The 23,913-nt window shown below is 41.8% G+C and overlaps 1 protein-coding gene across 11 annotated transcripts in view; it reads left to right on the forward strand.

Moving 5' to 3' along the window:
- The window catches only part of GPHN (gephyrin), a 1,934,090-nt gene that overhangs the window by 1,778,742 nt on the left and 131,435 nt on the right, over nucleotides 1-23,913 (forward strand). For all 11 annotated transcript variants that reach the window (XM_078659537.1, XM_078659532.1, XM_078659529.1 and 8 more), the window contains 2 exons: nucleotides 8,132-8,269; nucleotides 22,751-22,843. In XM_078659537.1, coding sequence (XP_078515663.1) covers nucleotides 8,132-8,269; nucleotides 22,751-22,843 — 231 coding nt within the window. The remainder of the gene's footprint in view (nucleotides 1-8,131; nucleotides 8,270-22,750; nucleotides 22,844-23,913) is intronic.

Consider the following 23,913-nt stretch of genomic DNA (forward strand, 5'->3'; position numbering starts at 1 on the left):
GTGCCGTAAAGGTGGCGCATTGCTGGAGTTGTATCGCAAGTGTGATGAAGCTCCAGCAAGGGTCGGGGGTGCCCCTGTCGCAGGGTTTCTGTTCTCACACAGAACTGTGGACAGAGGATTGGAACCTCGGCGAATTAGGGTGTCCCAAAACTCACGTTAGTAATCAAAAACTCCTTAGCAAGCTAGGTACAGTGTCACATTGGATATAACAAACTCTCAATGTTTAGACAATCCAGAATATGAACTTATAGTACCTCAGGATACGTGGAACTCATGAACAGTCGGTCGTTATAGATTTCTTAGAAACCAGAAAATGGAGTTAAGAAGAACACATGTGTATTTGAAATGTTTATTTACTAATGCCGTCTTCTCAGGCGTAGTACCTTAGATAATAAAAGTACACATATTATCAGTAGCAAAATTACCAGCATAGTTACTAGTACATAAAAAGTGAATGGTGATAGTATGTTAACATGCTGTAAATGAATAAGAGTTAGCAACACTTATAAGCAGCCGCGGGCCGTGGAGGGAGTTACGGTGAGGCAGGGAGGCGGGGAGGGGGAGAAGCAGGGTGGAGAATACAAGTACACATATTATCAGTAGCAAAATTACCAGCATAGTTACTAGTACATAAAAAGCGAATGGTGACAGTATGTTAACATGCTGTAAATGAATAAGAGTTAGCAACACTTATAAGCAGCCGCGGGCCGTGGAGGGAGTTACGGTGGGGCAGGGAGGCGGGGAGGGGGAGGGGCAAGGTAGAGAGGGCTCCACCCTGCTTCTCCCCCTCCCCGCCTCCCTGCCTCACCGTAACTCCCTCCACGGCCCGCGGCTGCTTATATCTCACCCTCCCTAATACACATATTATATTATTTGCTAAGAAGGTCTCTTTGTGTTGGTTTAGGGCGTGCCCATACTTTAGTGTCTTAGATTTGAAGGAATCACATCAGCATACACCAGCTCTCTCTTCATGTGAACCGCATCAACTGTTGTGTATGTGTGTTCGGCAAAGCAATATAAAACCCGCCTCATGCCCAGAATTGGCAGAAGTTGCACTTATGTTATGAGTATGAAGTCGTGGAGATCAGACCTCATAACAATTCTGTATCGTGTTGTTCTTGAAACTTTAGCACTCGCTGTACAGATATAGTTTAACAAGTAAAGCAGATAGTAGACCAATAACATATTATTCTCATGTAAACCACGATGAACTACTAGGTGGAAAGCTAAAGCAACAACTAAGTGTCGTGTGCAGAAGTTGCAAAAAAGGAAAAATGGCGTTTAAACCGGTAATGAGCCCATGCTAACTTAACACGGTGTAAAGATATCCAGGACCTAGATGACACCTCCTCATGATCCGGAAACGAACTGAATAAGATAATAGAAGTGCCATCTCATGAGAGCAGATTGCAAGTTTATATGTGGACGGTCCGCAAGGTAAAGCATTAAAAACTAGGAAAATTTAATGCTAAAGAAAAATAAAACAGCCAAGTACTTTATCGAGTCTTAAGCCAATAGGCAAGGTAAATAATAAAAACTTGACAAATAAGTTAATGAATTGTCAATGAAATGCTAGTACTCAGCATATCAAACATGAAAAAGGTCTATGACATAACTGTGTATGCAAAATAAGCTGCAACAGCCTCCAATAGGAAGTCACCGTCTTCATCCGAAAACAGTTCAGCCATCCAATTTAAAAGCGGAAAAGAACATACGTGCTCTCCCAGCACCGGATCCTCTATCACCATCAGAGGACAGCTCGGTGGGTTTTCAAGAAAGCTCTGTTCCAAGAAAGACTGTGCTGCCGCCAGTAAATTCCAGGGACCAAGTAGTCCATGCATCAATGCCACAGCCATAATCCTTTCGCCAGGACAAACCAACTCGTGAGTAATGATAGGAGTCATCAGCTGATTAAAGTCGACGTCAGGAGAAACCGGTCCGCAGAGACACAAATCAATGGCCCAATCGAAATCACAGGTCAGGCAGTGAAATACAGGCTGGATACAGGTGAAGTAGGAGAACCGAAAAGATAATCCATATGCCGTGCTTAATATCGCCAACGGCATTGTGCCATAATATTCTAGCATGCGATTGCGGAACAGTGTCAGCAGCTGCAGGGTCGGAGGTTGCATAGGAGGGACATCCATATTTAAAAATGTAAAAAAGCACAAGAGCGTCCGCTGGTAATGCAAGTAAAAATGCCAATCCACGAACCAGAGTGCAGAAAATACAATGAAAGGAAGCAGGGATGACTCCAAAGATTTTCTCAAATGAAGTCACGAGGCCACTGGTAACAACTTTAAAAAAGTGTGTCAGGGACTTTGTGGAGGATGCGTTAAAGATAGTCGGAAACATGTTGCTGAAATTGAAAGGCAAATCTTAATTGAAAAGGGTGTGCACCTCTGTACGGGTGTTCGCTATGTGAAGTACGAAAGTTTCACGGGCCGAACTCAAGGCCACCTCTCTCTGAGACAAAAGAGCTCTTATTCTTGCCATGCCGTTGAAACGTGTCCCAAGGTTGGTATTTGTGGCCAGATTGAAAACTCCCTATGTTCATGTGTGGGAGGAAATAGAACATTTCTGCAGCAAATAACCCGTTCACTTACTGTTACGATAAAAGGAATACTTTTAATTAACTCAGAACAATCTTCATTATTGAGCATCAAATAACTACCATTTTCCAACAACTTGAACGTGGGGATGATAGCAGGAACTGGCGTGCCTTGCAACACGCAAGCCATATTTGGTCGGTGTTTGTTGCATGAACCGTGTAACTGTATGTGCCTACACATTAGTGAATGATCTGGCGTCTCAGTGCATTCCTCTCCATTCAGATAAACTTCTTGATCATCTTTGAAACATCTGTATGTGTATGGAAGCGACCAGACCTCATGAAGAAAAGCACTACCTAAAGGTTCATAACGACCTATTGGTATATATTTCATACAATTTGAAAACTTATATAAAGCAAAAGGCAGCGTTATTAAACCGTGGATAAGGCATGTTGTCAAAAAACCCGCAATCCTCTGCTGATGATGTCACTGAGCATGTCATGAATGATGTAATATGTGACATCATCAGCAGTGGATTACGGGTAATAGTATCTCTAGTTTACTCCCCTATAGCTGTCTTTATTTTAACATAAGTGTGTGTTTCCCTCCCTTATACTTACTGTTTTTGGTTCGCTTCCAGTTCGCGTACCGGCGAGCGAACTAGGAAGCGAACTAAGAGAAATAGAGGTTGGCACAGTTCCAAATATTGTACCAATTTTTTAATAACGGGGAGGTAGTTCTGAAAAGAACTTTTTTTTTTTTTTTTTCTGAACATTTTTTTACTGTTTTTGAATTTTTCGGAACAGTTTTATATTTTTTTGGGTTTTTCTTGGAGGGGGCAATGAAAACGATTCATTGTAAAGGGCTCAACAGGAGCAACAAAACAAAAAAAAGAAGTATTTATTATTTTGGGCGTTTCGGACAAACTTGCATATGATAGTCAATAGCTCTGTTGATCAGAGTGATGCTTCTTTCTCCGTAGGAAATGAATCCATCGCAAAATACGCAGGTGTGTTTTACTTCACCAAATCTCATTTGTATATTTGGCACCATCTCCCTGCCCTCTGGTCCCGTTACTTCCGGTACAACAGATCTTCTGGCCATAATAGGGAGATTATCTAGGTCGTTCCGAAACTGTGCAGCACTGTAGTTGTTAGGATGCCACCTAGTCATATGGCGATGCATTGTGTAGTTTCCGAAACTGTATTTTTTGTCGGTCCCTCTGGACAGTCTATCTTGACATATAAGGCAAGTTACGTATCTTGCATTTACTTTTTTCTGACCTTTGGGAATTTTAAAAAATTGCCAAATGAAGTTTTCTTTCCGGTGAGACGTCCTGGGCTGCTCAGGCAAAAACTGCCTCTCTTCGTGCTCGTCCTCCTGTTCCTCTTCTTCTTCTTCTTGTTGAATTATAACTTGAGCAGGTGGTCCACTCTTCCTTGGATGTGGTGGAGGTGGTGGGGAAGCACCAGCTGAAGCTACTAAAGAAGCCATTGCTCAGTGATCACAAAGGGTCTTTCTCTCACAATGATGAAAGTCAGAGTGAGGAAAGAAGGAGGGATTTTCATCATTTGGGAAAAACAAGAGTTCTCAACCAATCAAAAGTGTTCATTTTAGATTATACGACCTAGTCTTACATCATTAGGAAACCAAAAGTGAAATGAACCAATGAAAAGTGTTATTACCAAGTCACATGACTTGCTGTGTTTACGTTAAGCGCTTTGCAGGGCCTCCCGGTTTGCTTCCAGAAACCTGCTCTTTGCGACTCGCTTCGCGTACCAGTTCGCTAACGTAGTACGTCATATGACGTATCACGCGACAACGTGAAACGTCATGCGGACGGGAGGCGTCACGATGTTGTTTTGTAACGCGGCACTTGCGGTAAAGAAACGTTTACCGGCTCGCGGTCTATTTCGCGGCATCAAGGTCAGCTAACGGGAAGCTTCCCGATTTGCGAAGCGGGAACGAAGAAAAAAAAATATTTTAAAAAAAAATTATTCATAAACATATAAAATATATTTTTGGATTTAAAGAAGAATACATTTTACAGCTACAGATATTAGCTGTTAAAAAACCAATGAAATTCACAGAAAAAACCATAGGTTATGGACCATATATAGTTAGGAATTAGCATTTACAAAACCTTGAAAATTCACTGAAAAAACCATAGGTTATAGACCATATATAGTTAGGAATTAGCATTTACAAAACCTTGAAAATTCACTGAAAAAACCATAGGTTATAGACCATATATAGTTAGGAATTAGCATTTAAAAAACCTTATTTTACTCACACAAAACCATTGAAATTCCATATATAGTTAGTTGCACTAACTATATATCGTGCACCCGCAATCCACTGCTGATCATGTCACATATTACATCATTCATGACATGGTCAGTGACATCACTGATGACATCACTGATGACATCACTGATGACATCTCATTTGACATCATTCTTGTGCTAATACGATAAACCTCTTCAGACTCTAATATAACCTTAGATACACTCAGTGTATACAGACACTCACACACTGCCACTCATCCATGGAGTTACTCACACACCCAGTCAGTCATGCAAAGAAACAATCTCACCTCCATTTCTTCAACTATACAGTTAAACACACCTTACTTATTGAAACATATACTAACACATATTTACTCTCTTATACAATCCCTGATACAAGTTCACAATGATCGATACAACCACTCACTCATTCAGTGGCTCTCATGCACAGTTATTTATATATGCCAACTCTCACATGTACTGTGTTTTACATATGTACTTACTATGACATGTAGCATTGAGATATCCATTCACTCATCAATACACTCATGCACACAGTCAACTGCCCATGTAGCTGTTTCCACATGCACTCTTGAACTCATACACCTAGTGAATAAACTGCTCACACATCTATGCATAGAGTCTCACACCTTCCAGCCACCCCCACACAAACTCAATCTCCCATAGAAATACTTGGGCAACCAATTAATAACACATATAGCCTCTCGTATAGCTAATGATCAACACATGCAGCAGTTTACAGAACAACAGACATAATGATGCACAAATTAAGACAGTTTAGTCACTAACCCATGCATTCAGTGAGACACATTTAATCACTCACTCATACAGTCAGTCATGCACCTACTAAATCCTTCATCCAGACACTTATACATCCACTCAAGACATATTTTAACTTTACAGAAAAATACAGTCACTGGATGTTGTCATCAGTGATGTCATTTGAGATGTCATCAGTGATGTCACTGACCATGTCATGAATGATGTAATATGTGACATGATCAGCAGTGGATTGCGGGTGCACGATATATAGTTAGTGCAACTAACTATATATGGAATTTCAATGGTTTTGTGTGAGTAAAATAAGGTTTTTTAAATGCTAATTCCTAACTATATATGGTCTATAACCTATGGTTTTTTCAGTGAATTTTCAAGGTTTTGTAAATGCTAATTCCTAACTATATATGGTCTATAACCTATGGTTTTTTCAGTGAATATATATATATATATATACCTAGATATATATATATATATACCTAGATATATATATATATATATATATATATCTATATATATATCTATATATATATCTATATATAGGTTATCAATGTATAAAAACAATGCCATTCACATTTCCTTTTCCCACTTAGGAAGTCATCATTTCAGTGACATCTGTTTTGTGACTAAAGGTCCTCCATGCATGAATACATTTGTGCAATCCATTTCACCTTGTAGCCAAATGGTATTCAATGCCCTATAGTCTTAACATTTCTCTCCGCCATTCTTTAAAAGAAGGGCCACATTGACTGTGCCTGTTTTGTGCAACAATTAAATCAGTGCCCCTTAGACACTTGCCTAAATTGTTCCATTACTCTCTGAACTTTCTGCAAATAACAAACCTAGATTGGATCTACTGTAGATTCTCAACATCTGGGGCACTTTGCGCTCTCGCCTTTTCATTTTACTGAAGAAACTGTAGTTGTTTGTGCTGCTACATCAGATATTATGTTGCTACTGTGATGGAATTGAACACTCCTGGCGATGTACATCAGTTTACCCATCTCAAAGAGGTGTCTGCCCATATTGGAGAATAATCTCTCCTTTCCTTAGAGACTCAAACGTGGCAGTGGAACGATTTAAGATATGCATAAAATCCTGGCTTTCAATCATATTAGACTTATACAGAAGAAAATCTTTAAATTGTCGTAGGAAACTTCGGTGGTGCCTGGTGCATGTTCCTTTTGCTATCCGTGTATCTAATAAGATTCCCTTTGAAGTATTTTAAGTTTGTGGGTGATCAGGGGATCTGCCATGTCCCCCCATTTTCCAAGCCTTTAGGCGAGCAAGTGCCCACTATCCATTATATGAGACTTGTGGGTGTCGTGTGAGCAATGTATTTTATGTTGAGCCTCTAATTCTCGAATTTGCAATTAGAATATGGTTTTCATCACTTTGGAGCTGGTTCACGCACATAAGCTGATCATGGCAATTCCTATAAATTAAACTGAATCGGCAAAGTTCACCTCGCTCCGTGTTATGAATGAATGAACCCAGGGTGTACTCTTTGACAAGTTTATACTACTCGCTTGCCATAACTGTTAATGCCTGTGGGATCGAACGGTTCTGATATAACTTACAATAAATAACTATTGTCTATAAGAAAAAACAAAATCCATCAAGCATGTAAAGTCTGAACCAGATGAAACTTGTGTCGGCTGCCTGGTGTCTATGTTCATATTCTAGTCATCCTGTCTCAGCACTTGAAGCAATGAAAATACAAAGGATGAGCATAAAGTACACATGCGTTACTTCCTGGATTCAACATTCACCATATACTATATTTACGTGCTCCAGTGTCATAGTGTGCATTTGGATTTTATTGTAACTCTTTCTTGGGAAAAATGGTTAAAGCGGTGACAACCATTCCCAATGTTTGCCTTAGGCGTAGATCATGTAGAACACTTACCTGTCTCCATCCTAACTGCAGAGGAGCCCAGGTTTTAAGATTAGAGTACCCATGGAGCCATGTTACGTTTCCTTTTGTAAATGGGAGAAATGTCTCCTTTCAGAGGGAGTTCTAGCATGTCACTGTGGTTCACCACTCAATGTAGTTGGCTGGTATTGCACATACCCCCTTTTTAGTGACCTCATCATCTGTTTCCTGTAAGAAGGCAGTCGTATCTTTATTATGTCTCCTAATACGTGATTTATTTCTGAGCAGTGGTTCACCCATTTATGAGGAACTTTTATGAATGTTATTAAAGACTGAGTGAGCTTTAGTTTTTATTTGGTCAGATTTTATGTAAACAAATTAAATACAACCTATTTCTCTTGTAGTTTCAAAAGAGGGTTAAAATAGGGTGGAAGAGTCATGTGTCCACGTGAGAGCACGGACTTCACGCCCTCTCTTTAATCAAAGCGGAGTTGTTTTCTCTGCTGTCCCCGTCTAGAGAAGTTGACTCCATGGTTGACAAGAACAGAATTAGGGTTGTCATCAATGTATAAAAAAAATTAATAGAAATGTTTGTTCTTACTTTTTTTTTTTCCCAGGTCACAGTGCCGTTGATATTACCAAGGTGGCACGAAGGCACCGAATGTCTCCCTTCCCATTAACGTCGATGGACAAAGCCTTTATAACCGTTCTAGAGATGACTCAGGTGCTCGGAACTGAAATAATAAACTATCGAGGTATGAGACTGATATTTCCTCTAGCGTACCTTTTCTTGTTATGTGGCATGAATGTACAGTTTGGTATTCATACTGTTTGGACCTAGCTGTAAATCAATTTACAGATGCGAAGAGCTAGTCAGGTCTACACCGAAGACTGGTGGCCATGGCCCTTCTTGACTTGCAAACTCGTAATACGGTAGAAGCCGGGAGGTTCCTGATCAGTGGAAGTTGAGTTGTTCTTTGGAGAAATCCTTTCTGAAATGTAGGCTGTAATAATCAAACCTGAATTGGAGAGGGATTTTGTTTCAGATCTTGGTTGTTTATCGACTTTGAAGTGCAAATCAAGTCAGTTATTTTTCTTATAGAGTCCTGACCCGCGGGCCTTTATTGTGATTCTTTGTGATGTTTCCTCAATCTTTTTTTCCAGCTAGACTTACTTCAGTGTACTGAAATGAAGAATTCATGATTCTCTAAGCTCCCCTCCCTTAATGATGTGCAGCTCTCTGAGCTCACAGCTGAACTTTGCAAGAAGTGATGTAAGGGCACAGTGTGTGTGGCAAAAGAAAGGGAAGACCAATGTGAAGAATGCAAAGCTGTACAGTGCAGATCATTGAAATTCCAAATATATTGCATCATTATTCAACAGAACTATTTTATTGACTTATTAAAAAATGGTGTTCAAGAAAATATCCATTATAGGCTGATCTCTTTAGTGGTATCTTCCTCACGCCACACGCACGGCTGCACATGAGACCTTTGCAGGAGTGCTTGGAGGATCAGTGGGATCAGAGGAATGGATCTTGGGACGACAGGATACGACTGTCTCTGCATGCGCTTCAGTCTCTGAAGTGGTGGTGTTCGGCGGAGAATCTCCTCAGAGGGGTTCCCTTTCACAAGGACATTCTCGCACACACTATCGTGACGGATGCGTCTCGCCACAGCTGGGGGGCACATTCCGGAGACTTACGGATACAAGGAACGTGGTCCCCGTTGGAGTCCACGTATCACATCAATTTCCTGGAACTCAGAACTGTTCACTTGGCACTGAAGGCGTTTCTTACGTCCTTCCAGACCAACTCTCTGCTTGTACAGACGGACAATACGCCCACGATGTATTGCCTCACCAAGTAGGGGGGTTCGAGATTGCGCACTCTGTTGCAGGAGGCGCAGGCGATCTAGCGCTGGCTTCTAGCCGGAGGACTGACGATCATGGTTACCCATCTGCTAGGTGTGCAGAAGGTTCAGACAGTCGCACTAAGCAGACTGATTCAGGAAGACCACTAATGGGTCATAAACGACAAAGTACTAGGAGAAGTCTTCGCAAGGTGGGGGACTCCAGACGTAGATCTGTTCTCCACCGCCGAAAGCAGCAAATGCTGAGACTTCGCCTCCGGGTACTACCAGCAGGGGACGCTGGGGTATACGTTATGGATTAACTGGTCGAACAGCTTTCTGTACGCTTTTCCGCCCATTCCCCTGATTCCGGCGGTACTCATCAAACTGTCCCAGTCCAGGGCGCGGATGATCCTGATTGCCCTGGAATGGCCCAGGCAGTGGTGGTTCACGGACCTGCTTCACCGGTCTCTCCTTCCTCACATACAGCTGCCGTGCAGGCCGGACCTTCTCACGAAGTTCGGGGGGGCAGATGTTGCACCCCAACACCTCGTCTTTGAGTTTGGCGGCATGGCTCCTGAGTAGTGCGTTATGTCCATTTGAATCTACCAGAAGTTTGTATGGACATACTGAAGGAGACTAGGCGACCTTCCACTAGGACTTCATATGCTTACAAGTGGAAGAGGTTTTTGCATCTGGTGCAAGTTCAAGGACTATGACCTATTTTTATTTTATTTATTTGCAGAGTTTTATATAGCGCGAACTAGACCCGAACCGAATCAGGTATCAGAGCGCTTTACATATTTTTCCAGTTACGTTACATTTTTACGTTTTTCCAGTTACTTTCATTTTAGGCACGGGGAGATTAAGTGATTTGCCCAGAATCACAGGAGGTTTTGGCGTCGTTACCGAGACTCGAACCTAGCTCCTCCAGGTCCGAGGTCGCACGCCCTAGCCGTTAGGCCGTTAGGACGTGGAAGGAGGATGTCATCCTTCCGTATCTTCTACACCTGGCGCAATCTGGCCTTAATGTCCATTGCATTGAGGTTCATCTTGCTGCGCTGACGGCCTACAGGAAATGGCCTTCACAGACTTCCTTCTTTCAGATCCCTGTGATCAAAGGGTTTTTGTGAAGGCTCGAAGACAGTGTTCCCTGCTGTCCGGCTTCTTTTGCCTTCATGGGAATTGAACGTGGTGCTGTCCTGATAGATGAAGGGGCTTTTTGAACCTATTCATAAGGCTTCATTGCAGCACCTGTCCTGGAAGGCGGCGTTCCTCGTGGCCATTACATCGGCCCGCAGGGTGAGGGAAATTCAGGCGTGTGTTGCCAGGAACCTTATACTGTATTTCATGCTGCTAAGGTTGTTATGCGTACTCACCCTAAAAGTTCTTCCGAAGGTTATATCTGACTTCCATGTTGACCAGACTATAGCTTTGCCTACGATTTTTCAGAATCCTTCATCTCCAGCGGAACGGTCTCTGCGTTCCCTGGATGTTAGGAGGGTGTTGAAATTTTATCTAAATAAAACCAAAGATATTCGTAGGTCGGACCAATTGTTTATCAATTATGGATCGGTCAGGACTGGTCTTGCTACCTCTAAACAGTCAATCTCGAGGTGGATTGTGTCCTGTATACAATTGTGTTACCAAAAGGCTGATAAGACCTTAGGGGGTAAACCTAAGGCTCATTCCACCAGGGGCAAAGCTGCCACGACTGCTTTGCTCCGTAGTGTTCCACTTGCAGATATCTGCAAGGCAGCCACTTGGAAGTCGGTCCATACCTTTGTTAAGCATTACTGTCTGGACACTGATGCCAGGGCAGATGCTCGGGTTGGGCAGGCTTCGCTGCGAAATCTGTTCGCACAGTAGTGGTGTTATTTCTATTTTCTCCACCGCCGCTTTGGTGTGGGGATGGGCTTGCCATTCTATTCACTAGATTATGACTATACACAGAGATCCCCTACTACAGAAGGAGTAGTTTCTGTCCTGTAACTCCAGTTCTGTAGTAGGGGTATCTCTGTTATAGTCATAAGCGCCCGCCCTCCTCCCCGGTGGAGAGAGATATTCACGTAAGAAATGCTACAGGTCTGGCGTGTTACGCCTTCAAAAAGAACTGAAAGTAAAAGGGACCTGCAGTGCATTCTGGGATACTGTGAGGCTTCTGGAAAGTTCTCTTAAAGGCACAGTATCCTGTTTTGAGCCACATAATGGCAGCCTATGGGGCTTGTCTGTCCACTTCTTCCTCTCTTTCATTCCAGAGGGTTTTGCTGTCAAAGGTAAGGTTTTCTCAGTAAGAAAACCCTGGACAGGCTGTGCTGTTTGTGGATTTTGGTGGAGTTTCTAGTTGAAGTACTGGACAGTGTAGCCTGTGGATATAGGCTGCATTATCTGTCTTTAAATTCTCTCTTAAGTGTCTGTGCAGTTCTGCATGTTTTGACAACTTAAGAGATTATTTTTGATTGCTCCGGGGTCCGCGCACATGGGCGGGACTATTTACTAGATTATGACTATACCAGAGATACCCCTACTACAGAACTGGAGTTACAGGACAGAAACTACTCCTTACTGTAAATGAGCAATTCTTGGCCAGTCTGATAATGTGCGACCCTTCAGTGGCCACCAGAGAGGGACTGGCCTTGCATGGTGCTATCAGACAGGCCTCCTTTGCTTTCAGTTAGGAAGAGTAATTAAGCCGAGAGCCAGACTCACCTGCTCAGGTAAAACAATGTCTGCAAATTGGGGGAGTGCTACAATTGGTTGAGGTTCAGTTGCATGGTGACGATAGAAAGTGAGGATGCAGTGCAGCTTGTTTGTACCCCACTAAAACCATCCTGCCTGATCCTCTCACTTGTTGTCCACACTAATGTAATCCAATCATCTTGTGACTAGACTAGGGTGCTGCTGTGGGACAGGAAAGAAGACCTATACATTGAGCAGGTAACCGACATAGGCAGAGCCGATTCAACTTATTAAGACAGGAAATGAGAACAGGAGTGAGTTGTTCATTTGTCCTTTGTTATCCTTACCTGTATTATCCACTTCTGATGAGATGTCATTAGTGAATTGCCCTAAAAAGGGGGGCATTTGAGCCTCTTGAAGTAGATTGGTGCACCTTTATTAAATATCTGAAGAAGGTGGTTCGTAATTTCCTCAAACTTCCTGCTGCAAAACGAATGACTTCGAAATCAGTAGCCCCTTTAGAACCACATCGAGCTCCGTTTGTCGTTTGCTTGTCCCGAGTATAGAATTTGATGGTTTTAGCTGTTGTTAGAAGCCCCCATTTGTAAAATGTTGCTCAGTGTTATAAACGTTATAGTAGTAAATCACAGGTACTGCATTATTTTCTTTTCTGATGCTCCAATAACAATGAAAAGGGCATTTTATGGGAATGGTGTACAGTTATCTTAAGGTACAGATGATGAATGCACTGTGCAAATCTCACTGCCAGGCTAATTTATCAAAGATGCTTCAAGACCTTTTGTCCTAGCAGACCAGCTCTCCCTTGCATGCACAGCAGGTCACTTCTTGCTGTGCTCCGGAGGCCATGCGTGGCTTCACCAGTGGCCGGACTCGTTACACTTGGAGCAGTAGCACCATCTGTGACGTTCCATACATGTGCTCAGAACCGGGCAATTATAGTGGCTAGCCCTACTTTGCTGTTCTCCCTCTGGTCGAAGGGATCAAGGTTATAAATGTGCGAGCCATCCATCAATGTGATGGCTTGACGCCGTGCAGAAGCTGCCGCTGCATGTGGTGCTCCGTGCTGATGATGTTGTGATCCTAGCATAGATGGAAGGAGGTTGTTGAAGGGCATCTACCATCCTCAATGACTTTCTCCGTCGCCTAGAGAATGCCCCTTCTTTAACAATACTGTTCTTTACTGTCATGCTTTTAAGGTAAGACAGACAAAACAAACAAAAAAACTCTTCTAGCAATTTTAATATTTATTTAGATGTTTTTCTGTAATTTTTTTCATCTGTCATTCGGTTTGTAACCCCCCCTGTAATTTTTGTCAACAGTAAATTAATTTGAAGGGCTTGAATTACAGTGCCAACCGCTACATTTGCAACCTTTTGCTTTTCCGTTTTCTGCTCTAATGGCTTTGAGCTAATGGCTGCTTCTTGCATCCGATGTTCAACGAAAGTCACCTAATAGTGCTACAGATTGAGTTACAAAAAAAAAGATGCTTACAATAAAATATAAAAAATGAACTGGATATTGTAAGAAATTGGGTTATTAGTTGTGAAGGATGCGAGTCCTGCACAAATAATACATCTGCAGCTGTCTTTTTACTGGGTACCAACTACCAAGCACCCTACTGTAGCACTCAACGCTTTCAGGGTAGGGAGGCAGAACATCCAGCAGCTACTCGGGAGGTGGAGTGCGCCTGCAATCTTAATATACTGGCACGCAGAAACACCACTCAATAAATTATTGTCAAGTCAGTTTGTTTTCTTTAAAAAAGAATAAGTACGTTTATCACATACACGCTACTAAATACTATGCATTAATTTAAAAATACGTACATTAGGTAGATGCAAAAACCTTTGGCGATAAACTTGTATCATATTTCATACCAGTGGGTCCTAAACTCTTGAATCACAATATTACCAGACCCCCACTGATACTAGATGCGACATCACAATGTAAGGGAGTATCATTATAAGGCAGGCCTACTGGCTTTGTCAGGGTGTATGTAGGAAGCATGGTAGCACTCCCTACCCCTTTTCTCTCTGACCATCAAGATCCAGTGATGATCCTGCGTTGGCCCTAGCAGGGCATCTCTCTTCATCCCAGGACATAAAGTGTGGCATAAGCCACGGGAGGTGGGGTTTGCAGGCTCACTTTCCCTGCACCAGTCTTCTCTGCCTGCCTCCTGGTGCTCCTATCCTGCTTGTGGGGACATCTTACGCAGACCCTCTGCTACCAGCCAACGCCCCATTACCTCTTAACCATCTTGCCGAGCAGCATGGGGCATCACTGGCCCTGGAGATCCTAGTTCTGGGGGGTGGGGGTCACCTGCAGGTTATCAGGTGGCTTGTTCTTCTAGATGGGTATCCTGTCTGCCGTAATCACCTCCCAGGTCCAGGGTAGTCTTCCCCTATATCTCCCATGTGCAGTCGTTTTAAAGTGGGGGTGGAACATTTTGAGGGCCAGGCACCACAGGCCAGTCCCAAAATGCCACATCATCCCTCCACCACTATCCCAACCCTTCTGCACAGCATTCTGGAGCAATCTATCATGGCAACTTCACTGGAAAGAGCCGCTCTGAGGGCCTCAGCTCCTCTCTGAGCTGACATCACTACTAGACGCATTCCTACCAAAACTTAAAATACAAACCCATACTGTGCTGGCTCCATAGGTCAGGGCTCCCTCCTTTGTTGCAGTTGGTCTGGGCTGTCACTGGTGCAGTTTGACAACCTAATCATCAGATGCAGATATTCCTCCTCATCCCTTCCTTCCCAGGAACTGAGTCAGTCACAGATAGTTGCTCCTTTTGTACGGGGATGCCTTTGTTCCTCTGTTTAGAAGCAGAGTAATTAAGGCCTGGTATGTGATTATGAGCTGAGCCAGAGAAATATGACCGTTCTTGAAGTCCTATAAGATGTGGATTAAGTGTGTTGGGAACTGCAAATTCAAACTTAGAGTGCATGTTTTTCAACACTTATGACATCTTGCTGGACTGTGTAGGTCTACGTGGAGACAAAATTGCTCTTTAAAGCCGATTTCGTAGAAGCGAGAGTATGACCGAATCACTTCCTGCAACTGTAGTGACTTCCACAGATTGATGCAGTCACTAAGGGCCAGATGCAATAATCGCTTTATAAAGATGTTTGGTCCATATCTCTCTTGGGTCCTTGTGCACCATTAGTATTGAACGACTCCGCTTGGCCCCCAAGTTGACGCTGAATATTTGGCTATTATTAATAATTCTATTTTTGAAATCCATGTTTCACAGCTGTAGAGACACAGCAATAAATGTAATTGCTTTTCCTCCCTGTAGAGTTGGTGGCGATAGGAAGGAACAAAGACAAATGCAATCTTGCATTGAGGAACTTGACATGTAGAACAACCATCTCGAACAGAGATCAGGAGCAGTCAGTAGCCCTTATTTTATTGGCCTTGGCAATCTAGCGATCTAGAGACACACTCAAGGGTTGGTTACCATCCTGTAAGCAATGACCGTACCTGCTATGATCAGACATTTTGTATTCAGACTGAGACCTGTCCAGCACCACTCCATTTGTCAGAGATGTTACTTTGTGGAAAGTTTTCTGTCTTGCTCGATCTTTGACGTTGGGTGATTTCCTTTTATTTTGTTGGCTCTTGAAGTCTCATCCAGTACGTTCTAGGCCCAGCAGCATGATTTGTTTTGCAATATCGGAAGTAGGCACATAGACTTAAAGAAGAGAGCAATTTTGGCAATGAAAAAACACCACGTGTGCTAAGAGCAAAGACCAGGCACTATAAAAGACGTGCTCCTCCATCCTGCCTGGCTGGTCATGAAGGCAGCCTGCTATATTGATTGTCTAGATGACCACTGAAATAGACCCTAGACAAAACTTTCTTGGACCCCTGAGAAAGCGTCCGTTCAACCAGTTCTTTAATACAAACGCCCACATAAAGCTTTATTCCCCAAGTGTTTAGTATAGTGGGTGGTCAGCCTGCGACTCCCAGGAGATAAGACAGAAGCACTTTCAGGGGCTACTAGTGCTCCTCCTCCCAACTCCGCTTCTATTCCATTTCTCTCACTCACCTTTCTCTCCTAGTGTAAGAGACCACTACTGAATCCGCTCTTGACTTTTGCTCTGACGTATTAAAGTCAGTATTGTGAAACTGCTTGCACAAGGCAATGTCTGCACACAGATGAATGGTCCCATCAAAGTTCAGAATGTTCACCCTTGAGAAATCAGTCCAAATATTGGGGTGTGGCACCCTTTGCAACACTTGTCTTGAAATATTTCACAGGTAACTTGTGCTCTCTAAGAGTAATCTGGCTTATTGAATGACTCCAAGCCATTTGGTCATTTGCAATAGCCAATCTTGTCCTTGTGTTTCTGCATGAACCAATTTGTATACAGAACATATTGAGCAAATTAAAGTGATGTCTTTAAAGTAGGAAAGGTGGAAATTTGAGAGCGCTAGCAGCATACAAAAAGCCCCTAATAAATAGCTAATTTCTGGAAGGGACAGGACACTCAAAGCAGCTACAGTAGCCTTTCAGGCTTTCCCTTCCATTTACTTAATGAAATACTTTCTAGTGGCAGACTGGGTGCCCATCCAAAGCAGCTTGTGGCAGTGTGCCCGGAATCTGTGTTCATTCGCCCCTTAGTTGGTTTGCTTTTCACACGACGAGAAATGACACCATCTAGAGTCTGCTATGATTGGCTGTCGTTCTTCTGTAATTGTGTCACTGAAGACAAATGTCCAAAGTTTCTGCAGTGCAAACAAGTGCACTTTATGATTCACACCATTGCTATGACCCATGAGTGCTCTGTATTGTGGGGAAAATATCATGCTGAAGAGTTTTCCAATTAAGAAATGATTATTTGCTTTGTGCAATAACCTAGATGTACTCAATTATAGCATCATGCGATTATCCATTGTGTGATCTTTATGGTAATGATATCAAGCAGGGCAAATTACAGTTACATTTAGCACATCAATGGCATTTAATTTGCAATAGCCTTGTATATGCAATTGAGCAAATTTGAGGAGACTTCGCTTTCCCAGTGGACTTGGAAATTGAAATTGTATTGTAACAGCCTGCGAAGTGAGTGCTACAGAGAAGTTAAATAGGCATAATTAGCACTTAACTCCCATTTCCAAGATTTGTAGTTATTTAGGTTTTAATGAGAAGTCGTGGTCAAACATGCTCGGTCTTGCTTTACATTTGTTGAGGTTGGGCTCCGAAGATTCCCAGATTGGTTATGAGCCCATTGTAAAGTATCTGCTACACCATCCAGTACTGGAGTCCTTTGGAAGGTTAGTTAGTGATGTTCACCATTGTAATTATTTGTGATGTTCTACATGTCCTGTCACAAGCTGGGTAAATTTTAAGGTCACAGGGGTAATGGGCAGCCTTGAAGTTCAAGGTGAGCTCATCAGGTTAATTTGCTGGCACGTGAGTCCATTATAAAGTAATGTGCCACTTGGGAAAGCCAGGTAAGGTATTCCTTGGGAGTTAAAGGTAAGGTCACTAGGGTAATGCGCATCCCCCGGAGTCCATTGCAAAGTAATGTGCTGCCATAAACTTCCATAGCGGTAACATGCAGTAATGGTAGGTTATTGTAGGGTCGCTGCAGAAGCATAAAAATCATTGCAATTCGTCTATACTTACTTGCAGCTCCATTTAGATCTGGAAGCTCATTGAGGGTACACCCCTGTGAAGCAGGAGCATGCAGGCTTCGTTTGCTACAAGAGCCTACAGTCATCGTTTGACTCGTATTTCTCAAGTATTTGCAGTTCTTATGGAAGAGGGTAAAAGGGATCCTCCGGCGACACTTTAAGCATGTTCTTCTTCTTCCAAGCCTTGTATCTTAAACAGCTTTTGAGCCATTTTGGATAATTCTTTAGGATATTCATTCAAGTAATATATGCCAAGGATATATATATATATATATATATATATATATATATATATATATATATATATATATATATATATATATATATATATATATATATATATATATATATATAAATATATCCTAATAAATCTCTTCTAGGGCGTGTGCCTGCAGTACCATGATATACTGCTCACCTCTACAGACTATTTCTTACCCAGTTTAGTCTTAGCTTTCTCTTAAGAACCTTTTATGTGTTTTGTTTTTGTTTCTACTGCCACCTCTTTGAACATCTCAGGAAGTCATTTCCTGATTTCTGTTCTCTGTCATGTGTTACCAACAGCTTGTCAATTTTACCCCAAGCTTAAGCAATCTATACAATATTGTATTTTCATTTAATTCCATTGCATTCTGTTTTACCACCAGGGTTGGTTATTCTGTGATCCTCCGATTTTGGCCTTAAGCTAGTGTGGGCGACTAGGTGCCCTAGAACATAATCTAAATATCAGTGGCGCACCCAGGAGTTGGGTGGATCGAAGACTGTGTTAACCTGGAATCATAAGGCAGTGTCTCTTAGGAACTAATTTCAAATATAGTCAATAAAAAAAAAGAACCGATTCAAACTGAGTTTGTGCAGAATTTAGGAAACCCCTGTAGGTTTATTACAAAATTCAAAGGATGCAATACACAAATTGTAAAATATATATGCAGCAAATCTCATTTAATTTAATAAAATCATTGCCTAGAAGCCTCTCAGTAAAAAAAGCAATTTAAGAATAAGAGGCAAAATCGGAAATACACTAAGTCTCAAATGTGCAACAAAATCATAAAGAAATTGTTCAGCATCCCTAGTAGGGACCAAAAAAAAAAAGATCAGGCTCACCCCCAAATTCCTTGAAAAGCAGTAGAACTGCAAACTCATTATGGTGAGAGCAAAGAATTACATTTTCAACAAATCAAATTACAGATTTTTAAACGATCACATAACCTTATCACCTTAGCTCTAACCAACTACATGAATATCAATTCAACCTCTCTGACCTTATGTCATCTAGAGGTCTTGAAACAAACTTGATACAAAGAAAACAGTATAACATTGAGTGAATGCAACGGTATGCAATTGTAAGGCACTTGAGAAAGTGTTAACAGAAGGCCCTCTAGCAGGTTTTCTTCGAAAACAGTGTAATTCAGAAGGAAACAAATCTACATCTTGCTTATCCGTGTAGAGCAGAATTCTAAACCGAGAAAAAACATTGAGAATATAACATCCATTTTTGACAACATGGAGTTGAGGCCTAATTGAGATCTAATTAGCATAAGCCAAGAAAACACTTTAACAGGTTGTAGCACATACGTTTCAATAGGATTATCTCAGTGCCAGTCTACACGTGATTTCAAGTGTAGATTAATTGCACTGCGACTATTAATAATGCACATTTGAAACAAACGTCCAAAGCCTTCATCAGTAGTCTCTGTTCCTATAAAACGACAGCAGTGGCTCGAAATGTAGGATGGGGAGAGGATGTGGTCTAACGGCTAGAGCGGTCGATCTCGAAGCTGGGGAACCGGGTTAAAGTCTCTGCAGCAATGCTCAATATCCTGTGAATCTGTGCCAATCACATTCTCCCCGTGCCTAACAAAATGAATGTGTTCGTCTGTAACGCAACTGGTGCTCTTGTAAAGCGCTACGATACCTTGGGGTTGAGTTTGCCCTATATATAACTCCAGAATTTTTTTGTATGCCACTAATGACCCATGGTGTTTTATGCACTAAGGTGAAGGGCACATATTTCTGATGGTCTCAAAGTGTGCTTAAATATGTCAAACCCACATTGTCAGCTACTGTGTAATGCATTGTGAATATTTATTCCTTCGTTAATATTTCATTTAAATTGGATCTAAAAGCAGGTGTGATGCAGACGTGAAGGTTAGGGTAAAGGAGAACGAGCCAGAGATCCCAAATCTGGATATGAATCCCTAGAGTTCTGGAGTAACTTTGCTCAAGGCTCTGGACCTTTTCAGCCTCAAGAACAAGTAGGGAAGGGGTTGTGAGCATATGTTTCTCCTTTTCAAAGGTGTGTATTCCGGTCAATAGAGTAATTCTTTATTTGAATGCAATAAAATACAAGTATATTTGAGTGAGAATATTTCTTTTCATTCACCACTTGATTAAGTCCATTTCACTCATTATACATTTTTCATAGAAAATGTTAAGGAAAGCGAACAGCCGCCACGTGTTTCGCCCTGTGTGGCGGGTAGAGCCAGGGATTTCTCAAGGCTAGTCATATCGTTCCAGCAAACATTGTCTAAACGTTTAATTTGTACATTTTCGAGATTGTAACGAAACATTGTTTTTATAGCATCCAAATTTCAAGGTAGATCCAGTGTCGTCTCATGTCTAGTCCCTGGTTGAATCCGCTGCACTAGCGTTGAGACAATGTTTGCTGGAACGATATGACTATGAGGGTCTTGTCTTCAGTTGTAAGAACTGGGAGTGGGATAGCTCTTTGAAATTCGCGACATTCTGTTATGTAGAATGCTCTCTGATTTGATGCAAATATTTGCAGAAGCTTGAAAGCAAGATTGGTGATTCTTTGCTTTCAAAATAAAATGTTCATAAAAAAATGAAAGCAGGAAAAATAAACATTTAGCTAAACTACTATAAAATTTCAGGTACCATTTCTTTGCAGCATCATTTAGTAACGTGTGTTGATGCATGCTAGTATTTCCCAAAAATATTCATAATGCAAAAAAAGTATAACCAGTTTCAATAAGATTATGCGAAACAACAATAAACAAGCATTGGCAAAGCCAGTGGGTCTGAAATTGGTGGTCACCTTTTTAGTTTTGTCAATGTGTGAATTGTTTTGGCATGGTTTTTGTAAAACCTTACTGGTGTGGGAGCTGCCAGGCCCTCCCCATTATAACAAATGCAAAACTTGTTTTAGGTCTCAAAAATCACACATGGCCACAGTAGTTAGTGGCACTGAACAAAACTACTTTGTGTGCCAGTATGCTTCTTGTGAAAGAGCAGAATGCTGTCACTCACAGTGAAGCCAGCCAATACAGAGAGAGAGAGAGAGAGAGACAGACAGAATTTTAATAAATGCAAAAGGTCATGGTCAATGCCAGACCAAATTAGGGGCCCAATTATTAAAGAAAGTCTGAAAAGTGCATCCATGGTATATGTCCGTGCATTAAGTGCAGCTATGTAGCTTTTGTGAATTCCCAAGAACTTACAGAATAGTACTCCCAGAAAATATTTGTGAACTGCGTTTTATCATGAGCAAATATGCATGTGTAGATTTACTCATGTGAAAATCTGAGTGTTTGCATGTTCACTTTTCCTCCCACCATTTTTTTCCCAACTCTGGAAGAAGGTTTACGTCTGCCATTGTCAGGAGAATATTTCCAGCATTTCTCAGTATGGCAACAATTTTGAGAAGAGTTGTTGAAAACCCTTAAAACATGCAACTTAGTGGGTTTGCACAGACTCAGAAGGGCATTTTAACACTGGAACTATTGCTTACCACTACCTTCAGACCCAGTATGTAGATCTGCGGAAACGTGGCAACATATACTACTATAACTATGGTATGGGCCCTAGCATAATCATAGAGGCTATATCAGATCTCTTATATAATGAGATTGCGGCCATAATTTATAGCCGCACTACATTGCACCAAAGGGACAAGTGGATTTTGTTACAGCACAAGTCGATTTGTGAAGCAACTTGCCCCATGGACAAGTAGATATATTAACCCCTCGGCTGCGCCGCCGATTTTGTGGAAGTGTGGCACTTCCGCAAAATGGGCGGGCCGCATCGGCCATTGGCCGACGGCAGCACCAGCGAGGTAGTGCAGCCGTCGGCCAATGGCCGACGACAGCATGGAAGGGGTTAAATTCCACACCCCTGTTAGTACACCTTTGGTCCATGACATGAAGGCCATTGCTACACTTTTTGTATCTGCATGACATACGTTTACTTTCCATCAATATAACCACTGATCATTTCTAAAGTCACTGGTTACTCTGTAAAAATGGCATGGCTGCGGCCCATACGGACCGACATTGGACACCTCTCTTGTGTAGAACAGATGTTTCAGGAACTGCACTGGCTCAAGGTCTCTAAACGCATTGAGTTTAAAACACTGTGTTATATGTTTAAGACAAGACATGGCTTAACGCCTCGATACATTCAGGAGCTGTTACTTTTATTATCAGCCTCTTCGATCCTTGAGTTCCTCGAGTCAAGCTTTGTTTTCTGTGCCAAGGCTCTGTCTAACCCGCATGAAGGGCTGCACTTTTGCACACCTTGGTTAAAAATTGTGGAATTCTCTGCTTGATGATCTTAGAAACTGCAATTGATTACTTGTCTTTCACAAAAAATTTGAAGATTTGGCTATTTTAATTCTCTGTCCTGTGACACCCTATCTGCATCTGCCCTGCACCGTAAAACCCCTCTGGGCAGCTGGGAGTATTACAAATTTCCAAATAATAATTTATAATAAAGAAAATATCAACATGTCAGTTTACATTTCAGTGTCTGCGTTCACACCAGCCTCAGTCTTTGATATGTCGGTAAAGCATGGAGGCCTGTTCTATCTGCTGAAGTTGCTCATTTTAACTGTTTCTCTGTGCTTTGTGAAGTTTGTTGTCAAGTTCATGCGTATATCTGGCCACTGCTGTAATCTAATGTATAGATCACAGCGTGAGACCGTTTTATATGCACTGCACACCATCTTTGGGTGAAGCACTGCCAGCATGTGTGTTAGCGTTGGCCCTTCTGACAAGCATTGCTCTTCTCTTCTACTTCCAGACGGCATGGGCCGAGTCCTTGCTCAAGAGGTCTATGCAAAAGACAATCTCCCGCCATTCCCTGCGTCTGTAAAAGATGGCTATGCTGTTCGAGGTAAGTGATGCCTGTCTAAACAATCAAACGCTAGTCTTGGGATAAAGTTGACTTCTGTGGAACCTGTACTAGAGTGGTTTGATTGACTTCTAATGTTTGTTTACTGTTTATTTTAATTTGGTGAATTGTATCCAATGTCTGCATTAAAGCATTGTATTGTGATCATGTAAACCGAAGCTTTGAAATGTTCATTTGGGTAGTGTTCCTTATTCTGCAGCTCAAATATGATTTTTATTGGGGATAATTGTATAGTGTGGATCGGGTTCAGAAAGCTTGCAAAGCCTTTGCTTGTGTTTGTCAAGTATGTATGAACCAATGGTTTGAATATATCTGAAAAGATGTCTATATTAAATTCCAAGTGAGTCTTCCTCCCTTTCAGTTTCGGATTTCCATTCTTGGCCAGGTGAAGGCTTAAAAAAAAAGTCAATGTTCGAATTTGTTTTACCTATGAGTAATGTAAATAGCCCCTGATTTGCTCAAACTAGTACTCCAGTTGTCTAGGGTCAAATTCCATTTAGCCACATTGTTCAGTATTTATACATCTTATTTTAGTGGAACAAGTTTTGCTTGGCAAGAATCATAGCTCTTAACAGTAAACCCAAATGTTTATCCCTAAATGTCTCCCTTGACATTAACCAGATTGTTTCTCCTCTAGTGTCCTTCCCAAACCTCATTACGCTCCAGTTTGTGCAATAGGTGGTCCAGGAGTTGGAGAAAAACAATACATGATCCCACATTGGGAAGGCTCTTGGGCCTACTCACTGTCTGTTTTGGTCTTTGGTGTGAACTTTAATGGAACTTTAATGGGGACAGGTTGATCCAACAGCTTTATCTCAATTGTCTTTCCCATCTTAAACCCTCACATCAACACTGCCCAAACCCCATGCACTTGTCTAATACCGTTGTAATTTAAACAATTAAAGGAGCACAGAGGGATGCTGGAGCGGGTCGCCCTCCACTCAAAGTCAACAAAACAATAAAGACCCACTCCCTCGGCGTACGACCAAATCAGTGACTAGAGGGGGGGTGTTCCAAACATCCTATAATCAATAAAAATCATTACACAAAAG

This window comes from Lissotriton helveticus, chromosome 9 (assembly GCF_964261635.1).
Source record: "Lissotriton helveticus chromosome 9, aLisHel1.1, whole genome shotgun sequence".
Lineage (NCBI taxonomy): Eukaryota > Metazoa > Chordata > Amphibia > Caudata > Salamandridae > Lissotriton > Lissotriton helveticus.